At 41.4% G+C, this 14,531-nt stretch overlaps 1 protein-coding gene across 2 annotated transcripts; it reads left to right on the plus strand.

Annotated features, from left to right (window-relative positions):
* The first annotated feature begins 2,514 nt into the window (after positions 1–2,514).
* LOC131229328 (probable mannitol dehydrogenase) lies at positions 2,515–9,461 on the plus strand. Of its 2 annotated transcripts, XM_058225260.1 has the most exons (5): positions 2,515–2,682; positions 6,361–6,474; positions 7,541–8,054; positions 8,815–8,968; positions 9,071–9,461. In XM_058225260.1, the coding sequence occupies exons 1-5, from the start codon at positions 2,585–2,587 to the stop codon at positions 9,271–9,273; spliced, it is 1,083 nt and encodes a 360-aa protein (XP_058081243.1). In that variant the 5' UTR covers positions 2,515–2,584; the 3' UTR covers positions 9,274–9,461. The 2 variants fall into 2 exon arrangements, with proteins under 2 accessions (XP_058081243.1, XP_058081244.1); XM_058225261.1 differs by lacking the exon at positions 6,361–6,474.
* Positions 9,462–14,531: the final 5,070 nt, after the last annotated feature.

Here is a 14,531-nt window from a genome sequence, read left to right on the forward strand (position 1 = left end):
TACTGAAGGATTACACTGTCCAGAGACTAGACGGTGGATGTTGTGTATATGAAATACATACATAACGTGGGTTCCACCGTCCCTGCCTAGACGGTGGACAACATGATGGACACATGTTACAGGTGGGGTCCACGTACACGTGGACGATGTGAATAAAATGCATAGATCAAGTGGGGTCTGCGTCAATGTGTTCCACCCAAGTTCGGGATCAAAACTGATATTTATGTTTTCCTATGGCTTGGGCAACAAGGCAGTCCAACTGCTGGACAGTGGGCACTCCACTGCTTGGACCACGTGTGGTCTCACTGGACAGCATGGATCATCCATCAAGGTGGGCCATCATCCATGGAAAAGGAGATAGAGAGAGAGAGAGAGAGAGAGAGATACATGAAGGGGAGGGAGCCCGCCACTATGGGCCCTCCCTACACTCAATACAAAGCATACATAAGTGGGCACACAAATAGAAATCAATGGAGAAAATTTCAAAATCACCCACCGATTCCGCTTCTTCTAGGCTCCATGGACTCCTTAGCTCATTGTCTTTAACTTTGATAGAAGTTGATGGAGGTTGGAAGGCTAGGATGGGAGATCTTGGGGTAGGAACTGGGCCACAATAGGCTCCTCTCTTTTCTCTTTCTTAGCTTGGACATTTCTCTCCTTGGAGATTGCATGGAATGGAGTGAGAAATGAGAGAGAGAGAGAGAGAGAGAGAGAGAGAGAGGAGTCATGTAAGGGAGAGGGATGGGTATGATGGGTGTACTTGACTAGGTATGGGTTGCTTTGACTTTGGGTGAGAGAGATATGAGTGTTGTACTTGATTGATTAATGTGATTAATTTTACATTATAGAGATTCTTTTACGCAGCATTTTTCTCGAAATAAATGCAGACCCACATCTCCTGGCCTGGGTATTGCATCGGCACGTGAGACGCGACGTTGAAACCACGGCGACAGTGTGGTCGTAAGGGTACAAGTCTCAGGTCGAGTCGACTTAGATTTACGGAATATGACTTAGAATCGTGCACAAACGCTGATTACAGGTTGCGAGTTGCCGAAATTTGACCGGGAGGACCGCGAAAGCCTGCGGAACTATACGGTCTAGGATACGGGTCTCACAACGCATACGATTTCATAACAGTTACACATTTTTTCTAGCCTTACTTATCATATTCCAATTAAGCTTTTAAAGCTAAGGGATGATTAACAAAATTAACCTATAGGGTTAGGATCATTTAAAGGTTAAGAGATTGTTTTGGGTTAAGGGTTAGGGTCACCAATATATCTCATGTACTTGTTCTTTACTCATTTATGCTCATATCTACTTGTGTCTTCGGTCTTGAGATTTCAAAGGCTCAACCGACTCCCTGACACAATAACTCATGTGATTGACAATTAAGATGCACAAATCGGTGCACTAATATTTACTTGATTTAAAACTTATAGTAATAATTTTTTTTAATAGTGGGTGTTCGATCACTACTATTTCATGAGCAAAAAATGATATAATTCCAAATCTCACATCAACCACACAACAAGAATTAGTGGTAATGATGATTAAACGCTCACCATTGAAAACTTTTTATGGCTTAATGTAATGTTTATTCACCATCCAACTTGTTGAGTAGGTCACACACAACTAGATGAAGGGAAAACACAAATATTGGCTTGATCCAAAACTTTTGTGGCCTACGAAGTTTTTAACAACCGGCGTTCAATCACTATCACTTCCTATGTTATGGCTCACCTGAGATTTGAATTTACCTCATTTTTTTAATTTGATGATTTAATACGAGTTGCCAAAATGGATGGATGGCATGGATAAACACACATCATGGTAAGGTCCACACACATCATGGTAAGGTCCACGGAGCTTTTTCCCAAGACTGACCAACAATGAGGCAAGTACTAGTCTGGTCACTACCCAAACCGAGTCCCTTCCCGTCATAGGCAACAAATTAGGAGCCAATAGGCCTCTCCCTAGATGTTGTAGCCCTTAGCATAGTGCCTACCTTACCTTGATGTACTTATTTCATCCATCTGTTTTTTCTAAATAATTTGATGGTATGAGCCTAAAAATAAAAATCTAAAACTTAAGTGGGCCATGTTAAGAAAATCTTGGTGATTTAAACTCTTTTTATTAAAAACTTTCTAAGGCCACCGTGATGTTACGGTAATATGTATTTGACATACAGTGATAATGTCACTTGGATGAAGAATAGAAAAGACAAATATTAGCTTCATAAAAAATTTCCGTGGCCTACAATCACAGCTGTTTCCTGTGATATTATTCACCTGAGAACTGAGTCTGCTTCATTTTATTTTTTTCTTTTTAAATTCGGAAATGATACGGTAAAACGCATTGACGGCGCAATTATAAAATACATGTATTAAAGTGGCCCCACGGCAATGGCCGTACCGTAATGGGTGAGACCGGGACGGCACCGAATCCTCTCCACGTGTCATCGTCCCTGTATATAAGGAGTGCCTCGCTTGAGGTCACCGGCCACACACTATCCTCTGGAAGTCTCTCTATCATACTCAAGCGTCTCTCTCCTTTTCTGTCTTTCAAAGGAAGAAAATAAAAAATGTCGAAATCTCCAGAGGAAGAACACCCTCGAAAGGCGTTTGGGTGGGCTGCAAGAGACTCTTCCGGTGTCCTTTCCCCTTTCAAATTCTCTAGAAGGTTTTACTCCTTTCCCTTTCTTCCTTTTCTTTTCTCTTGAAATGAGACCTTTTTCTTTAGTTTCTTTGGAATTTTTCTTCTTTCTTTTGGTGGGTATTTTTGGGATTGTCTATGCTGTGGTTTGTTCCGATCTCTCGCTCCTCTTGATCTCTCTGGAACCCCCTTTTCTCTTGTGCGTGTTCTTATTGCAATGAGATCTTTCTTTTTAATTTCTTTGTTATTTATTTTTTTTTAAAAAATTTGGTGGGTGTTTTTCGTATTTTCTATTCTCTTTCTTATTGAAATGAGATCTTTCTTTTTTATTTTCTTTGTAATTTTTTTTCTTATTTTGGTGGTTTTTTGGTATTTGTTCGGGGCCTCTGGCACCCTCGTTTCATTTCATTTCTTTTTTCCTTTTTCCATTTTCTTTGGATTTTTTTTTTTTTTTTTTGGGTATTTTTCATGCTAGTTTGTTTAGTATTACTGCCCACATTCTATCTCCTTAATTTTTCGGGCATCGTATCTCTTCTTGATTTTTCCGAAACCATCTTTTCTTTTCTTTTGTGCCTGTTCTTATTGCAACGAGATATTTCTTTTATTTTTTTTGTAATTTTTCTTCGGTGGGTTTTTTGGTATTTTCTATGCTCTCTCTTTATTCTCTTTCAGAAGTTTGTTGGGCCATCATAATGTTTGGCAGAAATCCAATCCGTCTCATCTGTTCTGGCAGATTCTATTAAGAACATGAGCCAAAAATAAATAAATAAAAATAATAAAAAAATCCAAAACTCTCAAGTGTGCCGCATGATAAGAAAAAGTGGTTAGAAAAATGCCTTAAAGCCTTCATAGACTCCACCGTTTGATCCAAACCCTTCATAAGTTCTTTACTGCTAGTATAAATTGAAAAAACAAGCATTTTAGCTTGATCCAAAACTTCTGTTCCCCATATGTTTCAACGGTGGATGTTCAATCCTCACTGTTTCCTGTCACACGGCCTACGTAAGTTTTGGATCTGCTTCATTTTTGGACTCATGTCTTAACATGATCCAGCAAAATGGATGAATAGGGCAGATTTCTCAAGAGCATCATGGTGGGCCCACCTAGCTTGTGAAAGGGTTTCCCAAGCAACCAGCTATCCTCTAAGAGCCTCTTTTACTTTCTGTATGTTATTCGTAAATGGGACAAGTAGCAAATTATTTACTAGTGTTTGGAAGCTCTAATTTGTTAGATTTTGTAAATGATTTACTGTTAAAACCCCCTTCTCATTTATCAGCAAAAAAAGTGAGTTTTAATGAGCAGATGGCTTTGAATGTAAGCCCATAAAACAGATTTCATTTATCATTTAAAGGCCATCTAAACACTGTAAATGATTTAGTACTTAAAGTCAAATAGACAGCTGTAAATCATATACAGCCTTTAATCACCACCATCCAAACGACCCCTAATGCGATGAGATCTTCTTTTCCTTTTTCTTTAATTTTTGTTTTTTGTTTTTAGATATTTTTGTCATTTTCCATTCTAGTTTGTTAGTAGTGGGTGAGTCCCAGATCCGAATTAGTTGCTGACGGTTTCAGTATTCCGCTACTTATGGACGGCTTCACTAGTTATCTTGTAACTGAAGTGACGTCACCAAGTTTTGTGGGGCCCGCCACGATGTATGTGTTTATTTGGCAAGATCGGTTTTAAGGCTTGAACTAAGGAGGCGGATCCAAAGCTCAAGTGGACCCTACCATATAGAAAACAGTGGGAATTGAATGCCTACAGTTAAAATATTCCTCGTGCCATGGAAGTTTTTGATGAAGCTGATACTTTGGGGGCCAAAGAAGCATGTTGGGAAGTTGCTAGGCCTAACACCTTAACTCTTATAGAGACACTGCAGGGAGTCAAAAAAAAAACATTATAGGGCAACTTAGGAAGTTTTTCACATGTGACAGCATGGCATGTTGGTGCAAGATCAAATCCATCTACCTAAGTTAGGGTTAGTCTGACCATGTATATGTGCTCCATGAATAAAACCTGGTCCACCTATCATATGGCCCAATATTGAAACAGGTACATGTATTAAGAAACTTCTGCCATAGTTTTTCAGAGCCGTACATTTTTTTTTTCAGTTGACACTTTACTGTTAGCCACCCCCACCAGGGATCGATACCAAAGACCTCAAGTGTTGAAACGAGGTATATTTCGCTCAGTCTACCACTTGAACCATGGATCAGAGCCGTACATTTATTTTGCAAATTGTTATCTAAACCGGTGAATTAATCTTATTTGGGGCTCTACCCAACCAGTGAATTTACCTTATTCTTGATCTAGCTCATCAGCGGATTTCTAGTGGATGGATTGGATCTGGGGCCCATGGGGCGTGTACATGAGCTTTAATGCACACGCATGTATGTTTAGCAAAGCTCAACAATGTGGAGTTGGGGCACGTGATTGTGTCGCAGCAATGAGTGCACCCAGAAAAGTGATTATTATGCACCCACAAAATGGTTCCACCATTGATTAGGTCGGTTGTACTGAAAGATTTTAATGGTCATCACACCACTTTTTCCAATGATGTGGTCCATTGAGATCTAGATTTGTTTTGTTTTTGGGCCTATATACTCAAATGAGCTAGCAAAATGGATGGGTGGCTTGGATATATATATGAAGGTGGGATCATGGCCATGACCTAACTGAACTCCCGCATGGCTTTGTCATATCCAAATCTTAGGTGGACCACACCAAAAAAACAGTGGTGATTGAATACCTACCATTGGAAACATCTTGGACCTCTTCATATGGTCACAAAGAACTGGATGAAGGGACCACACAAATATCAGCTTGATCTAAAAACTTGTGGTGTGGCCCACAAAAAGCTTTTAATGGTTAATCACCATTGTTTCTTAGGCTGCGAGCCACCTGAGTATCCACCCCATCTCGGTGGATCTCAGGGTCCACACGACGCTGCGCGCCCGAATTCCTTTCTACCTAACCCAACGGAATCCGATCCCCGGAATATGCAATGAGTAGCCACATCCCGATGAGATAAGGGGTCGTTTGGCACCATCGATTTGAGGGGGATTTGAGGGAATTTGTTGTTTGGCACTATAAAGTAATTGGGCCCTTCAAAGAAGGGTTTAAAATTCACAGTGAGAGCTTGCATTACATCAAAAATCCTTCTAAGAGTTGCATGTGTAACATGTATGTCACCATATTGCACACATGGCCCACTAAAGATGTCCCAAAACAATTAGATTATCAATTGCATCACTATAATTACTTCAATATAATGATCAACACCGTCTAAACATTGTCCTTGTAAATCAACAGTTAAAAATCATTGGTTAGTCACCAGGACATGATTTTGTGGTTGTCGCTCATTCAAGACTTATAATTTTATCATTTTCCTTCAAAGCATATATTTCAGTGGGCTTATTGCAACCATTGTGTCAAACATTACATAAGTTCAAAGATATTAGAGTTGATTTAGTAATTAAATTCAAGTCGCTACAAATATAAAGTTAATTCCCAATCCAGGTTGCCAAACATAAGGCCCTAGGTATCTTTCCTTTTTCGTGGTTGGCACACCATAAGAAGTGCCTGGAAAATGTACACGTGTCCTATTTCTTATGGGAGGTCGAGTAGATGATTAAAAGATAATACGTGATAACGACTTTTTAAATTGAAAATATTTTGATCTGAGTTGTGATGTGTTTGTAGGGCGAACGGCGAGGATGATGTAACGCTCAAGATACTCTACTGCGGAATCTGCCATTCGGACCTTCACGCCGTTAAGAACGACTGGGGAAATTCCGTTTATCCCTTACTCCCAGGGTAAGATCGTCTTAACGCCGCTATTAATTATATCTGGAAAAGGCGAGATGAAAGAAGAGGCGATTCGCGCGAGGGGAAAAGGTGGACGTTAGTGTGAAATGTCCGAGCCGTTCTCAGCTGAGGCCCACTCACATTGAACATGATCTGACCCGCTCAGTGATGTCAATGGTCCCAAGAAAAAAAAAAAACAGAAGGTCCGTGCTCAACCTACACTTATTTCGGATCTGATAAGGGAACCATAAGGACCTTTTCTACTATAGATCTTTCAAAAGGTGGGCTCATGAACGGCCAGGATGTTTCACATGTGTGCTTCTTAGGCGCGTGTTAAAACCACCCTTGAGACCGTGTCCCTTATAATAAGCAAGCACACGTGCAAACCCAACCGCGTTGGGAACATAATCTATCTCCTCGTGAACCAACTTCTCCCCCATCCACTTGGCATACGTGCAATCCAATCCACACCATCCATGTGAATGAAATGAATAGAAGTGAATGGCTCCTACTTCCATATTTGCCAACGCCCGATTAGCTACTGACGGCTTCATTAGCGAAATTGGCTACTTAAGTGACGTCACCAAATTCTGTGGGCCCTGCCATGATGTATGTGTTGTATCCGCACCGTCCATCCATTCGGAGAGATCATTTTAGGTCATGAGATAAAGAATGAAGCAGATCCAAAGCTCAACTGTACCCGTTGCCCATTTAAAAAAAAAAAAAAAAAAAAAACAGTGGATGATTCATTGTTCCATGCAATGTGGTCCACCTGATAAGTGGACAGTCCTGATTTGTACGCTGAGGATTATAACTAAATCTGACAAATTGATCCGATGGGACCAATGACCCTATAGCCGACTGACTCACTCAAAGCACGACAAGTCATATCTATTCAGCTGAGTCAGTGAGTGGACTAGATAAGTCTGGTCTAATCAGAGCTGAGTCACACTCACCAGCCTGTGACCCAGGTCGAAATTCCACCGAGTCAAGTTGATTTTAGCCAATCATCACTGAGTCAAACACCATAGACACCTGATCATCAGAAATTACAGTAACCAATCTGTTACTGCAGGCATGAGATCGTCGGAATAGTGACCGAAGTGGGGCCCAAGGTATCAAAATTCAAGGTGGGAGACAAGGCAGGTGTTGGGTGCTTGGTTGGATCGTGCAAATCATGTTCCAACTGCGAGCAAGACTTGGAGAATTACTGCCTCAAACTTATCCTCACCTACAACTCCACGTACCACGATGGCACTATGACGTACGGTGGATACTCTGATATGGTGGTCGTCAATGAGAACTTCGTGATTCGCTTCCCTGAGAGCTTGCCACTTGAGGGAGGTGCGCCACTATTATGTGCTGGGATTACGGTGTATAGCCCGATGAGATATTTCGGGTTGGATGAGCCAGGCAAGCATCTGGGTGTGGTTGGGCTCGGTGGGCTTGGTCATGTAGCAGTTAAGTTTGCCAAGGCCTTTGGGTTGAAGGTCACGGTAATCAGTACATCTCCCAGCAAGGAGAAAGAAGCAATTGAACGACTCGGTGCTGACTCATTCCTGGTCAGCCGTGAACCGGCCCAGATGCAGGTAAGTCAGTGTTCGTGTGACTAACATGGCCATGCATGTGTTTCAGTCAATCCAAAAACCTAAACAAAGTTAACACACATCAAAATTGTTGAAATTTGTCGTTTTTGAAAAAATTCAAAAATTCAAAATTATGGGATTTTGCTGCTAAAACGATTTTTGAGAATTTTAAATAGAAAAAGTGCGGTGTGTGCTTTTATCCCGCATCGGAAATGATATGAGTTTTGGGGTTTATATGTAGATGTGTATGTAGTATTCGTACTTGGAGCTTTGGAGATTGAGACGCTCGGGTTGTGTGTTCCAATATTGTTAAGCACTAGAATGGGCTTGGGCTTGGGCAGTGTGGCTGTAGTAGTGCTAGTTGGCGCTCTCTGCACTTCACTGGACCATTCCGGTCCAAATTCAATCGTCTCTCCATTCTATCAGATTCTCCAAATAGCTTCTCATTTAGAATAATGTAAAAACACATTCACCGTTTGATTTTGCCATACCATGCTTTAAAGTTAATGTATCATTTTACGTGATTCAGCCTAGTGAAATGAAACAATTGAAATCTATTTTATTTCATTTTTATTTTTCGGTATATCCAACACATTTTTTCTAACAAAAATTGGACCATGACTGGAAGTGGACCCCATTTGACTTCAAGTGCAATGTAAGTGGGGCCCACCATTCTTCACTTGATTTTAGGATTGAATGGGTCTTGCAATTTCAGTTAACATTATACAATGATGATTTATTCGTTTCATCTTTTATGGTGTAGGCTGCGATGGGCACTATGGACGGTATCATTGATACGGTCTCTGCAACCCACCCGATAGTGCCATTGCTCGGCCTGCTAAAGACTAATGGGAAGCTGGTTATGGTGGGTGTACCAGAGAAGCCTCTCGAGATACCGGCATTCTCTATGATTTTCGGTAAGTAAACACCCTTCATTGTCTTCAACGGGCTGGAGGATTGTGGCCGGCCTATCTAGTACTTGTCACACTGACATATTTCCGGCTGTTATGATTTTGAAGGGAGGAAGACGGTGGCTGGAAGTGGCATTGGAGGAATCAAAGAGACCCAAGAGATGATTGACTTCGCTGCCAAGCACAACATCACAGCGGATATTGAGGTTATTCCAATGGACTATGTGAACACGGCCATGGAGCGGCTCGCGAAGGCGGATGTACGATATCGATTCGTCATTGACGTGGGGAACACCTTGAAAGCTCCATGAACCGTTGATTTGAATCAGCATCTATGTGGCCCACCAAGTCATGTGTGTGGTCACATGTTTTTACAGTGCTATGTTGTTGTTGGTTCGAGTGACATCTCTGTGGCCCACCTGGTTATGTGTCTAAAACACTTTGGCATCTTTCCATAATAATGCAGTTTTAGTTTTGGTTTGGAGTGGCAAACACCACTGCTTCAGTGTTTTATTTAATATCCAGGGGGAATAGCCCTGGTGACCCTGCCACCTACGGTGTGGGGCCCACCTTGATGTATGGAAGCTACTGCCGTTCCCTAACGTGCTGAGATTTGATGGGTGAAACCTTCCTAAGGCTCACCATAACGTTTGATTGGAAACTTTGTGGCCCCAAAGAAGCTTTTAATGGTGGGTGTTCAATTACCACCGTTTCTAGTGATATGGTCCACTTAAGCTTTGTATCTACTTCATTTTTGGACTAATGCACTAGAATTCTCTCCCAGAATAGATGGTCGGTGTGGGTTAAACATATGCATCATGGTGAGCAATCAAGTTGGGAATACATCAAGGTGACCAAATTGATTTTAAAGGTATCACCATGTGAATCCTAACACTTCATAAAAGGTAATGACAAAGGTCATGTCAATTGATTATGAGACTCTTGATGATATGTTAGCGAAAACACATAAAAGGAACAGATACTGTCCAAAGCTATCAAGATGAATTTGAGCACCTTGCCAACTGTATTGAAAGATGGTTACATCATGAGGTTGGCCAATGGTCTTGTCCTGTGAATATTTAGAATCATAAGCAATCCTAGATGGACCCTCTCGAATATGTGGGCTAAATTGCTGATTGGACTATTATTGTGTAAATGGTCCTCTTGTCCCTTCATATTGAAGGCCATTGATCAAATGGTCAATATTTGTTAGATCGGTGTGATATTTGCTTGCCATCCCATAAAATGTGCAATGAACCCAGATTGCTGACCTAGCATGTTATTATTACATCTAATTACTTTTTTTCAGGGCTCATAGAGATGATGATGTGACCTTGATGATACCATGCATGCGATGGAATTTGCGACTGAGATCTTTTTAGCCATCAAGGAAGACCTCCTTGGGGTGTTGACATTACCCGGTTCGTGGCCTCAACCATGATGTATGCGTTATATTCACATTGTTCATCCATTTTGTAGGAACGGGTAAACAAATGAGGCAGATACAAAACTCAAGTAGCTCGCACCATAGAAAGTGGTGGGGATAATGATAACTACCATTAAAACCATCCTAGGCCCCACCGTGATGTTTATTTGTCAACCAACCTTTCATAAGGTCACAAAGAACCGAATGAAGGGAAAACAAAAATATCAACTTGATTCCAAACTTTTGAGTCCTAAGAAGTTTTCAATGGTAGGCATTGCATTAAACTTTATGTGGTGTGCTCCACTTGAGCTTTGTATTTATCTCAATTTTCTGGGCCATGCAGTAAATTAATCTCCTAAAATGTATGGACGATGTGGATGTGGATATAACACATACAGTATGGTGGGGCCCACAGAAGCGAGTTGCATCAACACACCACAACAGTTGGCACACCAGTCAATCTGTTTCCAGGAAGACTGGAGGCTCATGCTCTAAAATGATCTCAATAAATGAATAAACGGTGTGGATATAATGAATACATCATTTTGGGGGCTACGTAACTTTCTTCTCCTTTGAACCTTTTGTACAACCAGAGTCAGCACTGGTCTTCGCGCGACGCATCCCACGCCGGCTACATTGCAGGTGTGTGGTACACCAGCCAATCCGCTTCCGCCTCTCTAAGGGGGGACGCGGACTAGATACTGACAGGTTGAGTAGCGAGTCTACTACTGAAGTGATATCATCAAGTTCTGTGGGCCCTACTATGTTGTATACGTTGTATCTATACAGTCCATCTATTTTGAGATATCATTTTAATAGTGGACCCACCATAAAAAATAGTGGGGAGAGTATTCCCACCCTTGAAACTATCCTAAAGCCCATCATAATGTTTATTTGAAATTTAACCTGTTCAAAAGTTAAAAAAGACATGAGCTAAGAGAAAACATAAATACCAGCTTTGTCCAAAAAATTTGTAACCTTTAGAAGTTTTTAAGAGTGAGTGTCACTGTCCCCATTGTTTTTTCTGTACTGGGTCACTGGAGCTTTAGATTTAACTCATTCTTTCGTTATTGTCCTTAAAATATGTAAGGTGGGGCTACGGACTTAGGTAACGTCACTTCAGTAGTAAGCCTCGCTAGTCAACCTGTCAGTAGCTAATCCGCGTCCGCCAGAGAATCACTCAATCAGCGTAGCGCGTAAAATAACGGAATTAGGAAATCCTTCTGGTCACAGGCGGGAAAAGCCTGTTTGCCGCCGTGTGAACGGGGATAAAGTGAATTTAATGCAGTAGTGGTGACAACGCCAGTGATGTCGATTGCACGAAAACCAAAGAATTAATCGACCTGTGGGAAGCGGGGGATCTAGATTGCGCATCTCGCACGCCGTGATTTATAAGCGCCGTTAGAAGGGGTCGTAGGTAATTCTTGGGATTAGCGCCTAGTGATTTATACGCGTCTACAGAGCTGGGCCAGGAATGACTTGATTGGGTAAACTCAACTTGTCAACTCTTTTGGACCCGGCTTGATCGGAATTGAGTGGGTGAGCTGATTCAAACTGGGTAGACTTCATCCAATAGAAACTCAAATTGATTTAGCCTATTCCAAAACTTTATATATATATATATATATATATATATATATATAGGGAAAAGGTACTATGCGCTCGACCTCATGATAAGCTCCCATGAGGTCGAGCTGTGTGGGCCCCACCGTAATGCGTGTCAACCATCAACACCGTGCATTTGATGGGTCCCCTCTAAATTATGGGATATTCCAAAAATTAGCCATATACGGAACTCAGGTGGGCTATACCATCTAAAATCATGTGAAGACACCGTTAAAACATATAAAAGCACTTGGTGGGGCCCACCTGAGTTTTTAATGCTGCTGAAACTTGGTCTAAACCCTCATCCAAGTGGGACACACATAATGGATGGGCTGGATTTGCAAACCACATCTCGGTGGGCACAAAAAACTGATTATGAATGTTTTAATGGTGCACGGCCCCTCTCCACTTCTGTATGTGGTGTGGCCCACACAAGTCACGGATTGACTTGATTTTTGAGACCTAGGCCCACGATGGAATGGTGCATCTGACTGATGAGGTAGATGTTCGAAACACATCACGGTGGGGCCCACACAGCTCAACCTCACAGGACGGACTCGTGACGTGTATATATATATATATATGTATATATATATCTGCACACCAGTTTACACGGTACTCATGTGAACTTTTTTTAGAATTCATCATAGGTGATGTGACTCTAAAATCTGAATGGTACACTTGAAGCAGCACCTCATGAAACCCCTAGTCTCAATTTTTACTTTGATCCAAAACTTTTGTGGGCTATGAGAAACGAAAACAGTTTCCTCCCTTGATTTGCATTTCTCTTTGCCATGGCTTACAGGAATTTTAGACCAAGGTGAAAATTTGCCTATTAAGGTTTCATGGGATTCCGCATCACCTCAACTATTTAGATTAGACGCTTATGACAAGTGTGCAAAGGTGCGCACGTGAGTATGAGTCTCTCTCTCTCTCTCTCTCTCTCTCTCTCTCTCTCTCTCTCTCTCTCTCTCTCTATATATATATATATATATAAACTCAAACCCGTGTAGTTGATGAAGAAGTTGCAATTTGTATTTGTATTCGGATTGGACTTTGGTTCAAATTAGTCTATGCCAGACTCAGACTCAAATTGGATTAAGCACATTGGACTCGGTACCGAGTTAAGTTGAGCTTGGATTAAGTTTATTTCAAAACTGGATCAAGTCGAGTTGGCCCTAACTTGGTCCAACTCGACTCGATGCCCGCAATGGGGGATGAGGATTAGATGATATGTAGGAGTCTTGCTACTAAAGTGACATCACCGGGTTCTATGAGTCTCAGCATGATGTGTGTGTTACATTTATATTGTTTGTTCACATAGAGGGATTATTTTAGAGCATGAGCCAGAGAATGAGTCACATTGAAAGCTCCAATGGACTCAATTAGAAAGAAGGAAAAAAAAAAAAAGAGGAAACAAAAGCCTACCGTTAAAAAATTCTTGAGTGCTACAAAAGCTTGATCTTGAGGGCTATAAAAGTTTTGGATCAAGCTGATATTTATATTTTCTCTTCATTTATATCAATGTTATCTTATAACAAGTTAAATCTGAAATAAACATGATGGTGTGCCCTACGAAGGTTTCAATAGTGGGTGTCACTATCCCCTATGTTTTTCATGGTATGGTCCACTTGAGCTTTGGATCTGCGCCATTCTTCGTTCATGCAATAAAATGCTCTCCAAATGAATGGAGAGTGTGGATACAATACATGCATCATGGTGGGCCCATGGAACTTGGTGACGTCCCTTCCATAGGAAAACTCACTACTCAAATCATCAGTGGCTAATCCGCATCCATTGGTGGGACTTGAATCGGGTACTACCCCACTAGGACCTAGCTATGGACGGACTGTCATGACAGGGGCTCTGTAGGGCCCACTGTGATGTATGTGTTTTATCCACGCAGTTCATCCATTTTGACCCCGGAGGTGGGTGGGATCCTTGACTGTGGGGCCCACTGTGATTTATTTAGCTTACACCCACACTGTCCATCCGTTTTGAAAACTTATTTTAGGGCATTATCCCCAAAAATGAAGCAGATTCAAATCTTAAGTGGACCACACCACAGGAAACAGTGGTGATTGAATGCCCACCATTAAAAAATTCTTGAGGCCACCGAAATGTTTACTTGCCCTCTAACGTTTTGATAAGGTCACGAAGACTTAGACGAAGAAGCCACAAAAATATCAGTTTGTTTCAAAACTTTCGTGCTCACAAGATGTTTTTTTTTATGGGCAATCACCACTGTTTCCTTTGGTCTGGTTCAACTGAAATTTAGATCTACTTCATTTTTGGGATCATGCTCTAAAATGAGCTTTCAAATCGGTTGGACGGCGTGGATTAAGAGGAACATACATCAAGGAGGCCCCCACAGATAGGGATCCCACCCATCTTGGTGGTGCCATTTTGACGGGCCAAAAATTTCGTGTCCATCAAAGTGTTCTGAAATGCAGCGTGTTTGGCAGGCCCACTCACACGAGTAGATCCTACCACCGCAATAAAATGCGTGTGTGCAAATATGAGGTGTCATCAGATTGG

This window comes from Magnolia sinica, chromosome 16 (genome assembly GCF_029962835.1).
Source record: "Magnolia sinica isolate HGM2019 chromosome 16, MsV1, whole genome shotgun sequence".
NCBI lineage: Eukaryota > Viridiplantae > Streptophyta > Magnoliopsida > Magnoliales > Magnoliaceae > Magnolia > Magnolia sinica.